The sequence below is a fragment of the Sorex fumeus genome, unplaced genomic scaffold (genome assembly GCF_029834395.1).
Source record: "Sorex fumeus unplaced genomic scaffold, SorFum_2.1 ptg000044l, whole genome shotgun sequence".
Taxonomy (NCBI): Eukaryota; Metazoa; Chordata; class Mammalia; order Eulipotyphla; family Soricidae; genus Sorex; species Sorex fumeus.
This window is the reverse complement of record NW_026606101.1, coordinates 45235679-45250432: the sequence shown is the minus strand read 5'-3', so window position 1 is coordinate 45250432 and position 14754 is coordinate 45235679. Positions and strand designations below refer to the sequence as shown.

The 14754-nt window shown below is 41.0% G+C and overlaps 1 protein-coding gene across 7 annotated transcripts in view; it reads left to right on the top strand.

The window, feature by feature from the left end:
* PEX5L (peroxisomal biogenesis factor 5 like) overlaps nt 1-14754 on the top strand; it is a 260007-nt gene that overhangs the window by 181881 nt on the left and 63372 nt on the right. For all 7 annotated transcript variants that reach the window (XM_056121784.1, XM_056121782.1, XM_056121783.1 and 4 more), the window contains one exon: nt 6808-6903. In XM_056121784.1, the coding sequence (XP_055977759.1) occupies nt 6808-6903 (96 nt within the window). The remainder of the gene's footprint in view (nt 1-6807; nt 6904-14754) is intronic.

Below are 14754 nucleotides of genomic sequence, written 5' to 3'. Positions count from 1 at the left end.
TGATTTCCTTCTTTGACCTTGCTGCTTACAGTATTGCGTCTCTATCTGTGACATCCATCATTCTAACTATGATATGTCTTGGAGTGTTTTTGTTAGGGTCTCTTCTAGCTGGCACCCTTCAGGCTCCTTGAATCTGAATGGCTGCATTCTCCAGTTCTGGGAACTTTTCAGCAATGATTTTTTTAACCATGGCTTTTTCATTGGGATTGTTTCCCTGACCTTCTGGTACTCCAATTATTCTAATGTTGTTCCTCTTGGAATCATCTCCTAGGACCCTGATTTGCTCCAGAGCTATTTTGAGGTCTTTTGCCATTGTTTGTTGTTGCCTGTAGGCTTGGTGCAGCTGATCTTCCAGCTCAGTAATTCTGTCTTCAGCAGTGGCCATTCTACTGTTGAGGGCACAGACTGAGTTTTTTATTTCATCTACAGAATCTTTTATTCGTACCATTTCTGTGCGTAGCTTTCCAGTTTCTGCTCTCATTTCTTCCTGTAATTTCTTGATTGTTTCTTTCGTGTCCTCCTTTAATTTACTGGATATCTGTCTCCCTGTTTCATTGAGTTCATTGAACATCATCATTACTTCATATCTGAATTCTTTCTCAGAGTTGTCCCTTAGGTGAGTAGCACCTACTGAGGTGTCTGTACTCTATTCATTGACCTCCCCTCGTGGTGGGGATTTGCGTTGTTTCTTCATGTTGGTGTGGAGGTATGGAGACTGAGACATATGTAACTCTTAGATTGTTGGGTAGGATTACCTGCAGCCTCCCAAAATTAGGCCACACCCACTTCTACAGAAGCCACGCCTACTTCTTAGTCTTAGCTGAAAGGAATATTTACATGTTATAGTGTGTATTTCATCCTTAATCTTAAACCAGCATATCTGGGTTAAGTTGCTAAAAAAAATTTCAGAATCTTTAGTTAGATTCTAATCTCAGCTTGAAAACTGTTTCTATTTACATTCAATATTGCTTACATGTTATAACATTTATCTTATGCTTCCTTGGGCAAAACAAATGACTTTAAAATGTGAAGCAGATAATACATGTCTTAGTAATAACCTAAGGCCTTTCTAATAATGTGGAAAATAGCACTTACCTAAATAGTAATCGTACTAGCAAAAGAAATTTTATTTGCCCAATAACATTATATTTACACACTTAATATTGTAAGTGGGAAATGGAGTGTGAATTATAAGTCTGAAATCCTGAGAGAGAGATTTTGCTCTTCTTCCTGATATCCAGTGCCCTTTGCATCCTGTGATTCATAATCTGCTTGGGTCATGAAACATTGATGAGGGGAAGTCGGTGACAGTAATGGAGTCCTGTTAGGTCAGGATTCACAGAAAAGACAGATCATATTTCACTGGAGGAGTGTCTCTAATAAAAGGAGGCCTCTTGAGCCAAAATTATTAGTGCTTTCTCTTCTCCTGTCATTCAAAAGCTATTCATGTCCCATTTACTGAGTAGCATGTATTTGCATTTGAAAACATATTTATTTGTGAAAATAAAGGGAAAGAAGACAAAAAGTGGTTACAAAAGCCAAGGATTAAGCAGCTGAGCAGTTGAGGGAGGTAATGGGCTGGTGCTCAAAAAATGATTAAGTCTAAGACAGGGCAGAAGAGCAAAGAGATGGTCCAGGGTGCACCATACTTGCATTGCACACACCAACTCAGCTTCAACTCCCAGTACCTCCACATATGGTACCTGAGCACTGCCAGCAGTGATCCCTGAGTGCAGGGCCAGGAGTAAGCCTTGAGTATAGCCAGGTGTGACCCCAAAATGAGAAGAAGAGATCCAGGATGCCAGCTCATGGGGTCAGTAGGACTGGCCCACTCAACAGGGAGGCTTTAATGACCTTCTCACCCAACCCTGACCTCTAGTGACCTCACCCGTCTGCACTCCCAGGGGCCTTACCTTATACTGTGCCCCACCAGAACATCTACTCCCACCCTGAGTAGGGTCTGAGTAGACCCTGCAACCAGGGTCTCGGACTTCATCAGACCAGACCACCTAGGCACAGGACAATATACAAATATTGAGGGCTTCAGATATGGTACAAGTATGCCTAGCAAGCATGAGGCCCTGAGTTTGACCCCTCGGACTGCATATCATCCCTTCCTAGAGCATTGCCACTGAGAAAATCAACCTAAGCTCTCCACCCAATACTGGTAGGTGTGGCCCCTACAAAAATTACGCATTCTTGGCGCCAGAGCATTAGTACAACAGGTAGGGCATTTGCCTTGCACACAGATGACCCTGGTTTGATCCCTGCACTCAACAGCTACTCCTGGAAGTGCTTGGGAGGCCATATGGGTTGCCAGGAATCAAACCAGGGTCATCTGCGTGCAAGGCAAATGCCCTACCCATTGTACTAATGCTCTGGTGCCAAGAATGCTTAATTTTATAAATGTTTATAGACTATGGACCATATAGTGATTTTGGAAAGTATGAGGGCTACTGCACCAAATATACCAGAAAGAATTAAAACAAATATGTCCTTAACTTCATCTTCTAAGTTCTTTAAAGCAGAGCAATGTCTAGACTATTATTGGGGCACAGAAGTGTTTATAATCACTGCTTCGTTATTATTGTTCTCAGCCCACAGTATTATTGAGGACTCTTGGCTGACTCCCTCATCCATGCATGGATCCTCTTGGGACAGCTTTTTCATACTTTGCAACTTCTTGAAGCACACACTGCCATGAGAGGCAGTATATGCAGTCATGCAAAATAGCCCTAAAGTGCCAACTCACTACTTGCTAGTTACATGGTTATGAACTGGTTAATTACATTCACTGTGCCTCAGTATCATGAAGTTGATAAAACCCTACTTGGAAAAGAAAAAAAGAGGCCTAGTATCTACTAAAAGCAATATCTGGCATGTAGTGAGCTCTGGCTCCACTATTGTATAAAAATAATACTTGAGGGTGGGTGAGAGGACAGAGTGGAATTTCAAGGATCAAGGATGGTGGAGAAAGAGTGAAAGCAGATAGGCGATTGTAGTGGTACATGCTGGGTATAGAAAAAAGTTTTGTTATAGCAGGGTGGTTTCCTTAAGACTCCTTTTCAAGACATAGAAGGACTGCACTCATTTGTGGTATAAAATAACATGAGCGGTAGGGCATTTGCCTTGCATGCAGCCAACATAGCTGACCCAAGTTCGATTCCTCTGCGCCTCTCGGAGAGCCCGGCAGGCTACCAAGAGTGTCTCGCCTGCCCGGCAGAGCCTGGCAAGCTACCCATGATGCGTTCGATATGCCAAACACAGTAACAACAAAAAGTCTCCAATGGAGACGTTACTGGGCCTGCTCGAGCAAATCGATGAACAACGGGAGGACAGTGACAGTGACAGTGACAGAGACTGACACCCAAGGACAGTAGATACAAGGGCCAGGAAGATCGCTCCATACTTGGAAGCTGCCTCATGAGCAGGCAGCTGGAATAGAGAAGGGATCACTAAGAAAATGAGAGTTGGAGGAATCAATTGGGATGGGAGATGTGTGCTGAAAATAAAGGACCAAACGTGATAACCTCTCAGTATATGTATTGCAAACCATAATGCCCAAAAGTAAAGAGAGAGTATGGGTAATACTGTCTGCCATGGAGGCAGTGAGAGGGTGTGAAAGGGGGGCATATTGGGGATATTGGTGGTGGGGAATGTGCATTGGTGGAGAGATGGTGTTTGATCATTGTGTGATTGTAACTCAAACATAAGAGCTTGTAACTATATCTCATGCATGATGATTCAATAAAGTAAAATAGATAAAAAGATCTCTAAATTATATTTTTGAACTGTAATTACAGATATAATAAAAAAAAGTCAATCAATAAAATAAATAAAATAGACATGAAAAGACTCACAAAAAAAAAAGAAAGAAAGAGACTCCTTTTCTAAACCACTAGAGGAGTTTTTCAAGCATCTAATGCCCAGGCCTGACCTAAATCTTCTTATTTAATTTGACTGCTTTGTCACCCAGTTGGGTATCCCAAAGACCAGTTCTTAGCATGATAGCCAAGGGTCACATGTCCCCCAACCCTCACCTGAAATAAAAGGGGTGGGAGAACCTCCTAGATGTCTCACTACTCCCCAAATCCTTCTTGATCAGTCAATCTCTTGCCACTTGTCAGACCTTCAGGTACATAAATCTGAGACTCCAAGATCTATTGTTGAGTTGGGGGAAATTAATGTTAAAGAATATCTTGCCATTTGTATTTCACAAAAATTTGGGAAGCACGTGATGATATTCTCTCTGTGAGCATATATTGAAATACATGTAAATATACAAGGGGTTGATATACAGGATATACAAAATACTGGTTAAACTCCACAAGAAGAAAACATCCAACCCCATCCAAAAATGGGGCAGTGAAATGAACAGAAACTTTCTCAAAGAAGAAATCCGAATGGCAAAAAAGCACATGAGAAAATGCTCTACATCATTAATCATCAGGGAGATGCAGATCAAAACCACAATGAGATACCATCTCACACCTCAGAGACTGGCCCACATTCAAAAGAACAAAAGCAACCGATGCTGGCGAGGATGTGGCGAGAAAGGGACACTCCTTCACTGTTGGTGGGAATGTCCACTGGTTCAGCCCTTCTGGAAAACAGTATGGACGATTCTCAAAAAATTAGAAATTGAGCTCCCATTTGACCCAGCAATATCACTCCTGGGAATATATCCCAGAGAGGCAAAAATGTATAGTCGAAGTGACATCTGCACTTGTTTGTTCATTGCAGCACTCTTTACAATAGCCAGAAACTGGAAGAAACCTGAGTGCCCAAGAACAGATGACTGGTTAAAGAAACTTTGGTACATCTACACAATGGAGTACTATGTAGCTCTTAGAAAAGATGAAGTCATGAAATTTACATACAAGTGGTACAATATGGAAAGTATCATGCTAAGCGAAATGAGTCAGAAAGAGAGGGATAGACATAGAAAGATTGCATTCATCTGGGGGATATAAAGTAACAAAGTAAGAGATTAATACCCAAGAATAGCTGAGATCAGCACCAGGAGGATTACTCCATAACTTAGAGGCCAGTCGGGCATTCTAGAGGAAAGGGCAGCTCAGATAGAGAAGGGAACACCAAATAAAGGGTGTTTGGAGGACCCTCCCAGCAGGGGAGATGCATGTCGAAAGTAGACTATGGACTGAACATGTTTGCCACTCAATGCCTCTTTTGCAGACCACAACACCCAAAAGGAGAGAGAGAACACAGGGGATTTCCCTGCCACAGAGACAGGGGGGATGGGGGGATGGGGGTGGGAGGGATATTATCCATGGTGGTGGAAAATGGGCACTGGTGGAGGGATGGGTATCTGATCATTGTATAATTGAAACCAAAGCACAAAAAATTGTAAATCTACAACTTAAAAAAAAATAAAATACAATAAAGGGAAAAAAAAAGAAACTTTGGTACATCTACACAATGGAGTACTATGTAGCTGTTAGAAAAGATGAAGTCATGAAATTTACATACAAGTGGTACAACATGGAAAGTATCATGCTAAGTGAAATGAGTCAGAAAGAGAGGGATAGACATAGAAAGATTGCATTCATCTGGGGGATATAAAGTAACAAAGTATGAGATTAATACCCAAGAATAGCTGAGATCAGCACCAGGAGGATTACTCCATAGCTTAGTGGCCAGTCGGGCATTCTAGAGGAAAGGGCAGCTCAGATAGAGAAGGGAACACCAAATAAAGGGTGTTTGGAGGACCCTCCCAGCAGGGGAGATGCATGTCGAAAGTAGACTATGGACTGAACATGTTTGCCACTCAATGCCTCTTTTGCAGACCACAACACCCAAAAGGAGAGAGAGAACACAGGGGATTCCCCTGCCACAGAGGCAGGGGGGATGGGGGGATGGGGGTGGGGGTGATATTATCCATGGTGGTGGAAAATGGGCACTGGTGGAGGGATGGGTATCTGATCATTGTATAATCAAACCCAAGCACAAAAAATTGTAAATCTACAACTGTACCTTATGGTGTTTCACTAATAAAAAAAATTAAAAAAAAAAAAGAAATACATGTAAATATAAAGAAAAGAAAGTCAGGAGGTATACATCTTATTTTCCATGGTTGTGATTTTTGAAAAAGATTTTATTACAAAATTTATAACATACTCACAAATCCAACAGGCTTTTGGTGGTGGAATCTTTAATCAAGGTTCACATTTAGTTCCGTAAAGATGTACCATACGTTGTATGTTAATTGTGATGAAATAGTTGCGGTTCTGCGACATGATTTTATCTAAGTGATGATTAGCAGAGAGCAGTGTCCTGAGGAAATGGTATGAGATACAGATCTGTGCCAGGATCCAGGTGGCTCAGGGAAGGGAATTCAGCATAAGGAAAAATGACTGTGGCCTTCAGATCACAATGTAGTATTTTCAGTTTTTCCTGGGTCCTCCTAACAAGACAAAACCTTCCATATCAGTTTCTGCATTGAGCCTTTAAAAAGATATTCTTCATCCTTATTCTTCATCCTAGCTGCATATCGGAATCATATGGAGAGGCTCTCTAAAATACCAGTGTCTGGAACAAAGACCGGTTAAAGTGGGATAAGGCTGGGTATTGGTTTTAATAGGCTCTAGGCTGTGGCTTGTTGTTAAAAGAATGAAGCGTGCAGGCTCATACATGTGGCACCAAGCTTTCTGAGTACTTGGAAAAGGTTACCTGCTCTACAAGCTACTTAAACTCTTAACAGAATTTGGGAAAAGAAAAATTACTCTTCTTTTTTGTATTTTGTGATCCTACTAGTATATGTGACATGCTATGTTTGGGTGATTTCAGGCTCGACTGACCAAAGAACAACGCTGGGGAAGTGCATTGCTCTCCAGAAACCACTCCTTAGAAGAGGAATTTGAAAGGGCCAAAGCAGCAGTGGAGGTAAGTTTTTTGTTTGTTTGTTTGCTTGCTTGCTTGTTTTTCACTTTTTTTTCTGTCTCTGTGAGAAAATCCAAATTATCAGACTTCAGAAGGAACATAAAATGTGTTTTGTTTTATATTGCCATGATTAAGTCAAAATCTATTTGCTTTGTTAGAATGAAATCTGTTCTGAAATTATTTGTCCCCACTAGAAGTGACTACTCTGTGTGTCAGTTCTGTGATAGATACAAAATTGTGTATCAGCTATAACTGTTGAAAGTTCTAGGATGGAAAGAATTCTGTCGAATCTGGGTTCCACGATGAAGCCATGCTAAGCATTTATGATGCCTACGCACAGAATTGTGTATCAGTTGTAACTGTTGAGAGTCCTAGGATGAAAAGAATTCTGAGTCCAGTCGGGGTTCCACAGTGAATCCATGCTAAGCATTTATTCTACCTCTGTAGAGGCTTCCTGGCATCAGGCACAATGCTTTAAACATAGGTCTTGCTGCAGCTGACATACTCTGCATTTTGATAACTGGATTGGGGAAGGCATGGCAAGATGTGTGGCCAATGGAGAACTCATCTTGACTTGAACAACAATTTTTCACTATTAGCAGTGTTCAAAAAATGATGATAAATGCAATTAAGTAGTTGATTTCAGCATTAATTTTCTTATTGGTCCTCTTGATGAGAACAGGGAAGTCTTGATGAGGACAGAGAGGAAGAGGAGAAGAAAGTCAAAATCTATTCGCTTTTTTTTTTTTGCTTTTTAATCTGTTTCCTGGTTGGAATCACAAAGAGTAAATCACAGATGCCATCCATAATACTTCATAAATTTTTGCCAGATTGCCCTTTGAGGGTGAAGCTTTTTGCAAAATACTTGTTCAGCTTGTTAAAATCTTCATGTCTATTACTGACGTGAAATCTTGAAATTGAGGTATTCTTGGGATAAAAATCATTTTTATAGCCGTTGTTCCTCTGGAATTTGGATGAAGTTATATTAAGCTATACAGTCTTTCAGAAACTCCAACTTGAAGTGCATTTAAATTATATGTGCAGTTTAACATTAAAAGGATGCTTAGATTCAAAGAAATCATTCCAGCCATAATTTCATATCATCATTTAAAAACCTAATAAGAGAATTATATCTCATTAAAGTACAATTCACGTAAATTTCATCTTTAAATTTTAAACTTTTTAATTAAAAAAAGAGTGTTAGCACAGAGGGCAATTCATCTTTAAATTTTAAACTTTTTAATTAAAAAAAGAGTGTTAGCACAGAGGGTAAGGCATTTGCCTTGCACACAGCCGACATGGCCGACCCGGATTCGATTCCTCCACCACTCTCGAGAGCCTGGCAAGCTACCGAGAGTATCTCGTCTGCACAGCAAAGCCTGGCAAGCTCCCTGTGACGTATTCAGTATGCCAAAAACAGTAACAACAAGTCTCACAGTTTGTTGTGGGACGTTACTGAGTCCATTCGAGCAAATCAATGAACAATGGGAGGACAGTGCTACAGTGCTAAAGCATATATAGTGCTCTTGGATATAATTGACTGATATATTTGATTGAAACCAGCTGAGTTCAAACTATTCAATTGCATGAGTTCAAACTGTTCAATTGCATGGAGCCCATTGTTTATCCTTACTGCAGATTTTTTTCAAGACTGAAGAGCTAGTGTAAATTTATCCTTTGAACTCCTACTCTGTATAATACTATGAATTAGCACCAAAATGAGGATTATGAGGATTACAGAGAATGTAGAATTTCGGGTAATTGAAGACATGAGAATTTAACTGGCCCCATTTCTTTAATTTTATTTTATAAAGTAGTTCAAAATATTTGATTACATTTACTATTCGAACACCAATCCCACCACCATTACACCTTCCCACTACCTGCCATATTTCAATGTTTCCATCCCGAACCCCAACCCCTGCCCCAAAGCAGAACTGAAGTAATTTATTTTGTATCATTTGTCATGAAAAACTGCTGAAAATGCTACAAAAATGTTTCCTTACAGGAAAGAATGTGAAGATTGTTGTATTTCACACAGGAGCCATTAAGCCCTTCTGTAAGAGATCAGTAACATTTCCTAAAGTTTGAGCCTTGTGTGTGTGTGTGTATATATATATATATATATATATATATATATATATATGTATGTATTTGCTCGAGCGGGCCCAGTAACGTCTCCATTGGAGACTTTGTTGTTACTGTGTCTGGCATATCAAATACTCTCGGTAGCTTGCCGGGCTCTCCGAGAGGGGCGGAGGAATCAAACTCGGGTCGGCCATGTTGGCCGCTTGTAAGGCGAACGCCCTACCCGCTGTGCTATATATATGTAAAATTATATTTCTCTCTAAGATTGATTTCATAAACCCCATAAAATGTGGTGTGGTACTCTTGGAGTATGGGTGGTGTAAGGTATGAATTGTTGAGTGGCCATAAGTGCGGCTGCACAGTCCAGAAATAGGTTCACTCATGGATTAGGCTCTGCCCGAGCATGTGAAGAACAGCCGTGAGCATGGTGATGGTTGAGTTCTGGAGGATTTGGCTGCCGGGGCTGGGTCCCTTGGGGCAGGGAGGGGTCTCACCCACCCCCCTCCAGGGTACTCCGGATGAAACAGCCTGGCATGAGATCCGGCGGTATGGTTATGGCATCTGTTTTGTTATACTCCCTTCTGGAGAGAAGGACATGGGACTCTGGATGGTGGCCAGTGACAGTATTATCTGACGCCTGCCACAGGTGGCGTATGGGTTTGACTGCTGAGTTACCGGAAGCAGGGGGATACGGGCATAGGATCCCCATTCCCAGTTAACTGGCCCCATTTATGAGAAAAATAATGCCCTCATATTTCAAAGACTTGATCACAAAGTATAACAAGGGGGAAAGTATCACATATGTGTGCACTCAGAATCATTTCATCTTTTTAAAACATTTTATATTAAACATTGTGGTTTTAAAAACCCTATTGGTGTGGTTTCATATGTAAAATTTCTAGAATTGCACAGAGTGGCCACCTCTCTCCACATCATCACTGAGTCCCTCCATCCATCTCCCCATTCTCCCTTAAGGTTACTTCCTGCTGGAAATTCGATTTTAGTTTCTCTTTCATTTTTATATGTTTTTCCCCTCTGTGTTTCTTTATATCCCACATATGAGAGGGATTATCATGTGTGTGTCCCCATCCTTCTGGATAACTTCATTCAATGTGGTACTCTCCAGATCCATCCAAATAGCTGAAAATTGCCTGATTTTATCTTACAGCCAAGTTGTGTTTCATTGTGTATATGTAACATAGTTTAGCCAGTCTTCTGTTCTTGGACATTTGGGCTGTTTCTAGTTTTGACTATAGTGAACAGTGCTGCAGTGAACCCAAAAGTGCAGATGTCTTTTTTGAGTAGAGCTCTTGAGCCCTTGGGGTACATGCCAAAAGTGGAAATGCTGGATCATATGGAAATTCAGTTACTAGTTCTTTTAAGTGTCCATATTGTTTTTCAGAATGAGTGGACAACCGACATTACTGTCATCAGTGAATGAGGTGCCATTTCCCCCACATCCATACCAACACTGGTCCTTTCCATTCTTTGTGATGTCTTCCTGTAACACACTCACACTGGTATAAAGTGATACCCCATTGTTGTTCTGATTTGCATTTCCCTGATGATAAGTGATGTAGAGCATTTTTTTAATATACCTTTGACCAACTTTACGTCTTCTTTGAAGAAGTTTTAGTTCATCCCTCCCTACCCCCCACCACCAGTTTTTTATGAGTTTGGGTTTTTTTTCTTGTAAAGGGTTACCTGGCTTTATATATCTTAGGTATTCCTTTACTCGATGAGCAGTGGGGAAATATTTTCTCCCAGTCTATGGGATGTCTTTTTATCTTGGTCATTTTTTCTTTGGTAGTGCAGACATAATCCAATTAGTTTGACATAATTCCATTTGTTTTCCTTTGCTTCAGTTTATTTAGCCAGTGGCATTGAATCGATTGAAGATACCTCTAGCTTTGATTTCATAAAATGATGTACCTGTCTTCCAATATAATTTATCTATTTAGGTTTGACCACCAAAATCTTTATCCATTTTGGCATTAGAAATGACTCTGACTTTATTTTTGCATGTGAGTGGCCAGTTTTTCCAGCACTATGTGTTGAAGAGACTATCTTTGCTCTACTCATACTTACCCTCTTTGTCAAAGACTAACTGGCCCTATACCTGACGATCTGTTTCTCTATTTGATTCCATTGTTCTGAGAGCCTATCCTTATTTCAGTACCATACAATTTTGGTAACAGTGGCTTTATGTATAGTATTAGGGTCTCTTTTAACTGGCACCCTTAGGGTTTCTTGAATATGAATAGCTGCATTATCCAGCTCTGGAACTTTTCAGCAATGATTTGTTTAACCATGGCTTTTTCACTGCAATTGTTTCCCTGACCTTCTAGTACTCCAATGATTCTAATGTTGTTCCTCTTGGAATCATCTCCTAGGACCCTGATTTGCTCTAGAGCTATTTTGAGGTCTCGCCATTGTTTGTTGTTGCCTGTAGGCTTGATGCAGCTCATCTTCCAGCTCACTGATTCTGTCTTCAGCTATAGCCATTCTAGTGTTGAGGACACACACTGAGTTTTTTATTTCATCTACTGAATCCTTTATTTGTGACAATTCTGTGCATAGCTTTCCAATTTCTGCTCTCATTTCTTCCTGTAATTTCTCAATTGTCCGATCCATTGTTTCTTTTATGCCCTCCTTTAATATATTGGATAACTGTGTCACTGTTTCTTTGAGTTCATTGAACATCTTCATTACTTCATATCTGAATTTGTTATCAGAGAGATCCCTTAGGTGAGTAACACCTAATGAGGCTTCTGGACTCTTTTCATCGTCCTCTCCTTGTGGTGGGGATTTGCGCTGTTTCTTCATATTGGTGTGGTGGTATGGAGACTGAGAGTTACATGAGACTGCTGGGTATGATTAAAGACTGAGAGGGATAGCGAGATCAGACGCAGCATTGGGGATGAACAGGAAGAGGCTCAGGGATGGTGGGCAGCCCAGGGTCCTAGAGGATGCCTGGGGCACATAGGCAGAGAGAGCGAAGTCCTGGGTTTAAATAAAGATTGGCCTGAGGGATGGAGAGTATGTATAGTATTGTTTGAAATAAGGCGCTATAATTTTTTCAAACTACCACAGATTTCCAAGTTTTGGTGTGGGATGGGTGGGTGGGGTTAGGACACAGATCTTGTTAGCATGTTGTGCTGGAAAGTAGCCAAGGCCATTTCAGAATGTCTGCAGGAAAAATCACTGTGCGTCCCTAGGCTGTGATTTAGAGATGGCACAAGACAACAAAACCAACAGATGGAATTACTAGGAGGAATGTCCGTTTCAGTGTCCAGTGGCAGGAAACATCAGATGGGAGGCCCAGCAGCCAAGGGGCACAAACAGGCTAGCCAGGCAGGAGTTCAAAGTACTCCTTTCATCTTTTTTAATCTTGGTTTTGTTAGAGATATTCAAATCATCTCTTCCAATTAGGAAGAAAAAAGTTTTTTTAGATACACTTGATGGACCAGGGTACATCAAGTGGTTACTATTAAGAGCATGCCTCACATGAGTGAAATCTGAATATGATCTCCTACTCAAACCACCATCATCATCCCCCAAAAAAATCTTTGAAAAATTATCATTCTACTTTGACTTGAATTGGTGGCTAAAAGTGATTTTTAGCAGTCACTCATACAACAGATATTACCAACTGCCTATAGGTGCCCATTGCTAAAGTAGCTACTAGTAATTGAGTACTAGAGTTGAAGAAGCCAGCCTTGATTTTCAACCTGACAACTGCAAGGGCCAGAGGATAGAGAACTTGCTCCCTCTACTTCAGTTTTCTGATCTGTAAAATGAGGGTGTTCCATTTTTAGTATGCTAAAACTGAGTTTATGACTTGAAGCAAAATGAGTAGGAAGTACCAAAATCTTAGCAAGACAGAAAATTGTAGGCTGATTTACCCAGTTGGAGGCCTGGAACTGTGAAGATTATTTTGTAACACTGAAGGTCTGGTTCAGTGGCTGCTCGAGAGGTCTTTTATTCCAGAGTCAGAATGAAGGGAAGAGAAGGAGTGTTGTTAATAACAAGCACACAGGTTGGAGAATATAGATTCCTGCCTGAGAGCAGGGTCTCTTAACCTCTTTCTACTCCTGGCCTATATTCACCTGAGAAATGAAACACAGATGAGTGCTGCCAGAAACATCTCAGATTCATTAGGCATTTGTTTTCAAATTATTATTTTATACATTGCAGATCAGAAGCCTTTTACTGTTGCTAAATTTTTTACCACCTCCACATTCAGGTGTGCAATCTCATGGTTTAAGAAGCACAGTTCTAGAGAACCATCTTCCTGCATGGTCACAGGAGGTATCTTCTACGCAGAAGCATCCTTTTAACAGGACATGTTATCCCGTGATGAGTATCAGCTGATCACAAATTCCATTGGGATTTATGGTCTGGTACTTGCAGCATTATTGTTAGGGGTCTCTCCACTTGTTGGCTTCCTTACACAGGCTTTTGGGGATAGGACAAGATATGAGAAAATGGAAATATTTTCATATTTTATCTAGTGAAGCCTGTGTTTACTCAACAACCTGTGTCCAGAAGAGACAGGAATGAACCCTGAACACTGCCAGGTATGTGTCAATAATGATATCCTCATCATGCCATAATGTTTAGTGATAATTATTCCAACTCAGAGAAGGCTGTCAGCATGAGCCAGACCCAAATGAAAATCTGGTCATAATAAAAGGGAATCAGGGTAGACAAGTCAGGTACAAGGGATCAGTTGCATAATTGGACCTTCAGTGTCTAATCAATGTCATGAATTTAATGTAGGATAAACATGCTGATAAAAATATGATACATGCTGTATCCAAGTGAAACATATAATTGTGCTATGCAATGTTATGTCAATTAAATAAAAAGTAAAGTAAAGGCCCTCCCGTTGATCATCGATTTGCTCGAGCGGGCCCAGTAACGTCTCCATTGGAGACTTTGTTGTTACTGTGTCTGGCATATCGAATACTCTCGGTAGCTTGCCGGGCTCTCTGAGAGGGGCGGAGGAATCGAACTCGGGTCGGCCATGTTGGCTGCGTGGAAGGCAGACGCCCTACCCGCTGTGTGTAGATGTCAATTAAATAAAAAATAAGAAAATCACACCTAAGTAAGTTTATTTTTCCAGGGTCTCTGTCTAATGTTTTTATATCATCTGGTTACAGCATTCTCTGTCTTCCACATACTTTTCTACTCTTTAACTCTATCTTTTGGGTCATCATCTTTCTTCATGTTGTAGCAGCTGGCCTCCCTCCAGCTCAGTTCCCATGAGAACATCCGGTACTCTAGAGTTCCCTGTTCTCCACAGATTTGTTGCCCTATGTCTTCTCTCGTGGGCGGCAGCAATAGCACAGTGGGTAGGGCATTTGCCTTGCACGCGGCTGATCCAGGTTCAATTCCTCCATCCCTCTAGGAGAGCCCAGCTAGCTACTGAGAGTATCCCACCACACCGCAAAGCCTGGCAAGCTCCCCATGGCGTATTCGGTATGCCAAAAACAGCAACAACAAGTCTCACAATGGAGATGTTAGTGGTTCCCGCTCAGGCAAATTGATGAACAATGGGAGGACAGTGCTACAGTGCTACTATAGTGTCTTCTCCGTCTTGTCCCTCTTGTCCCCACTCTGTCTTCTCTCTGCTGAAACACTCTTCTCCCAATTCTGTGAGTCAGTGTTTGCCATTTGAGCGTGAGTGCCTTAGAGAAACTGAACCTCACCCCTATCCCCAACCCAAGTTCTGACATAGCCCCTTGAATTTTGTTTTTCATC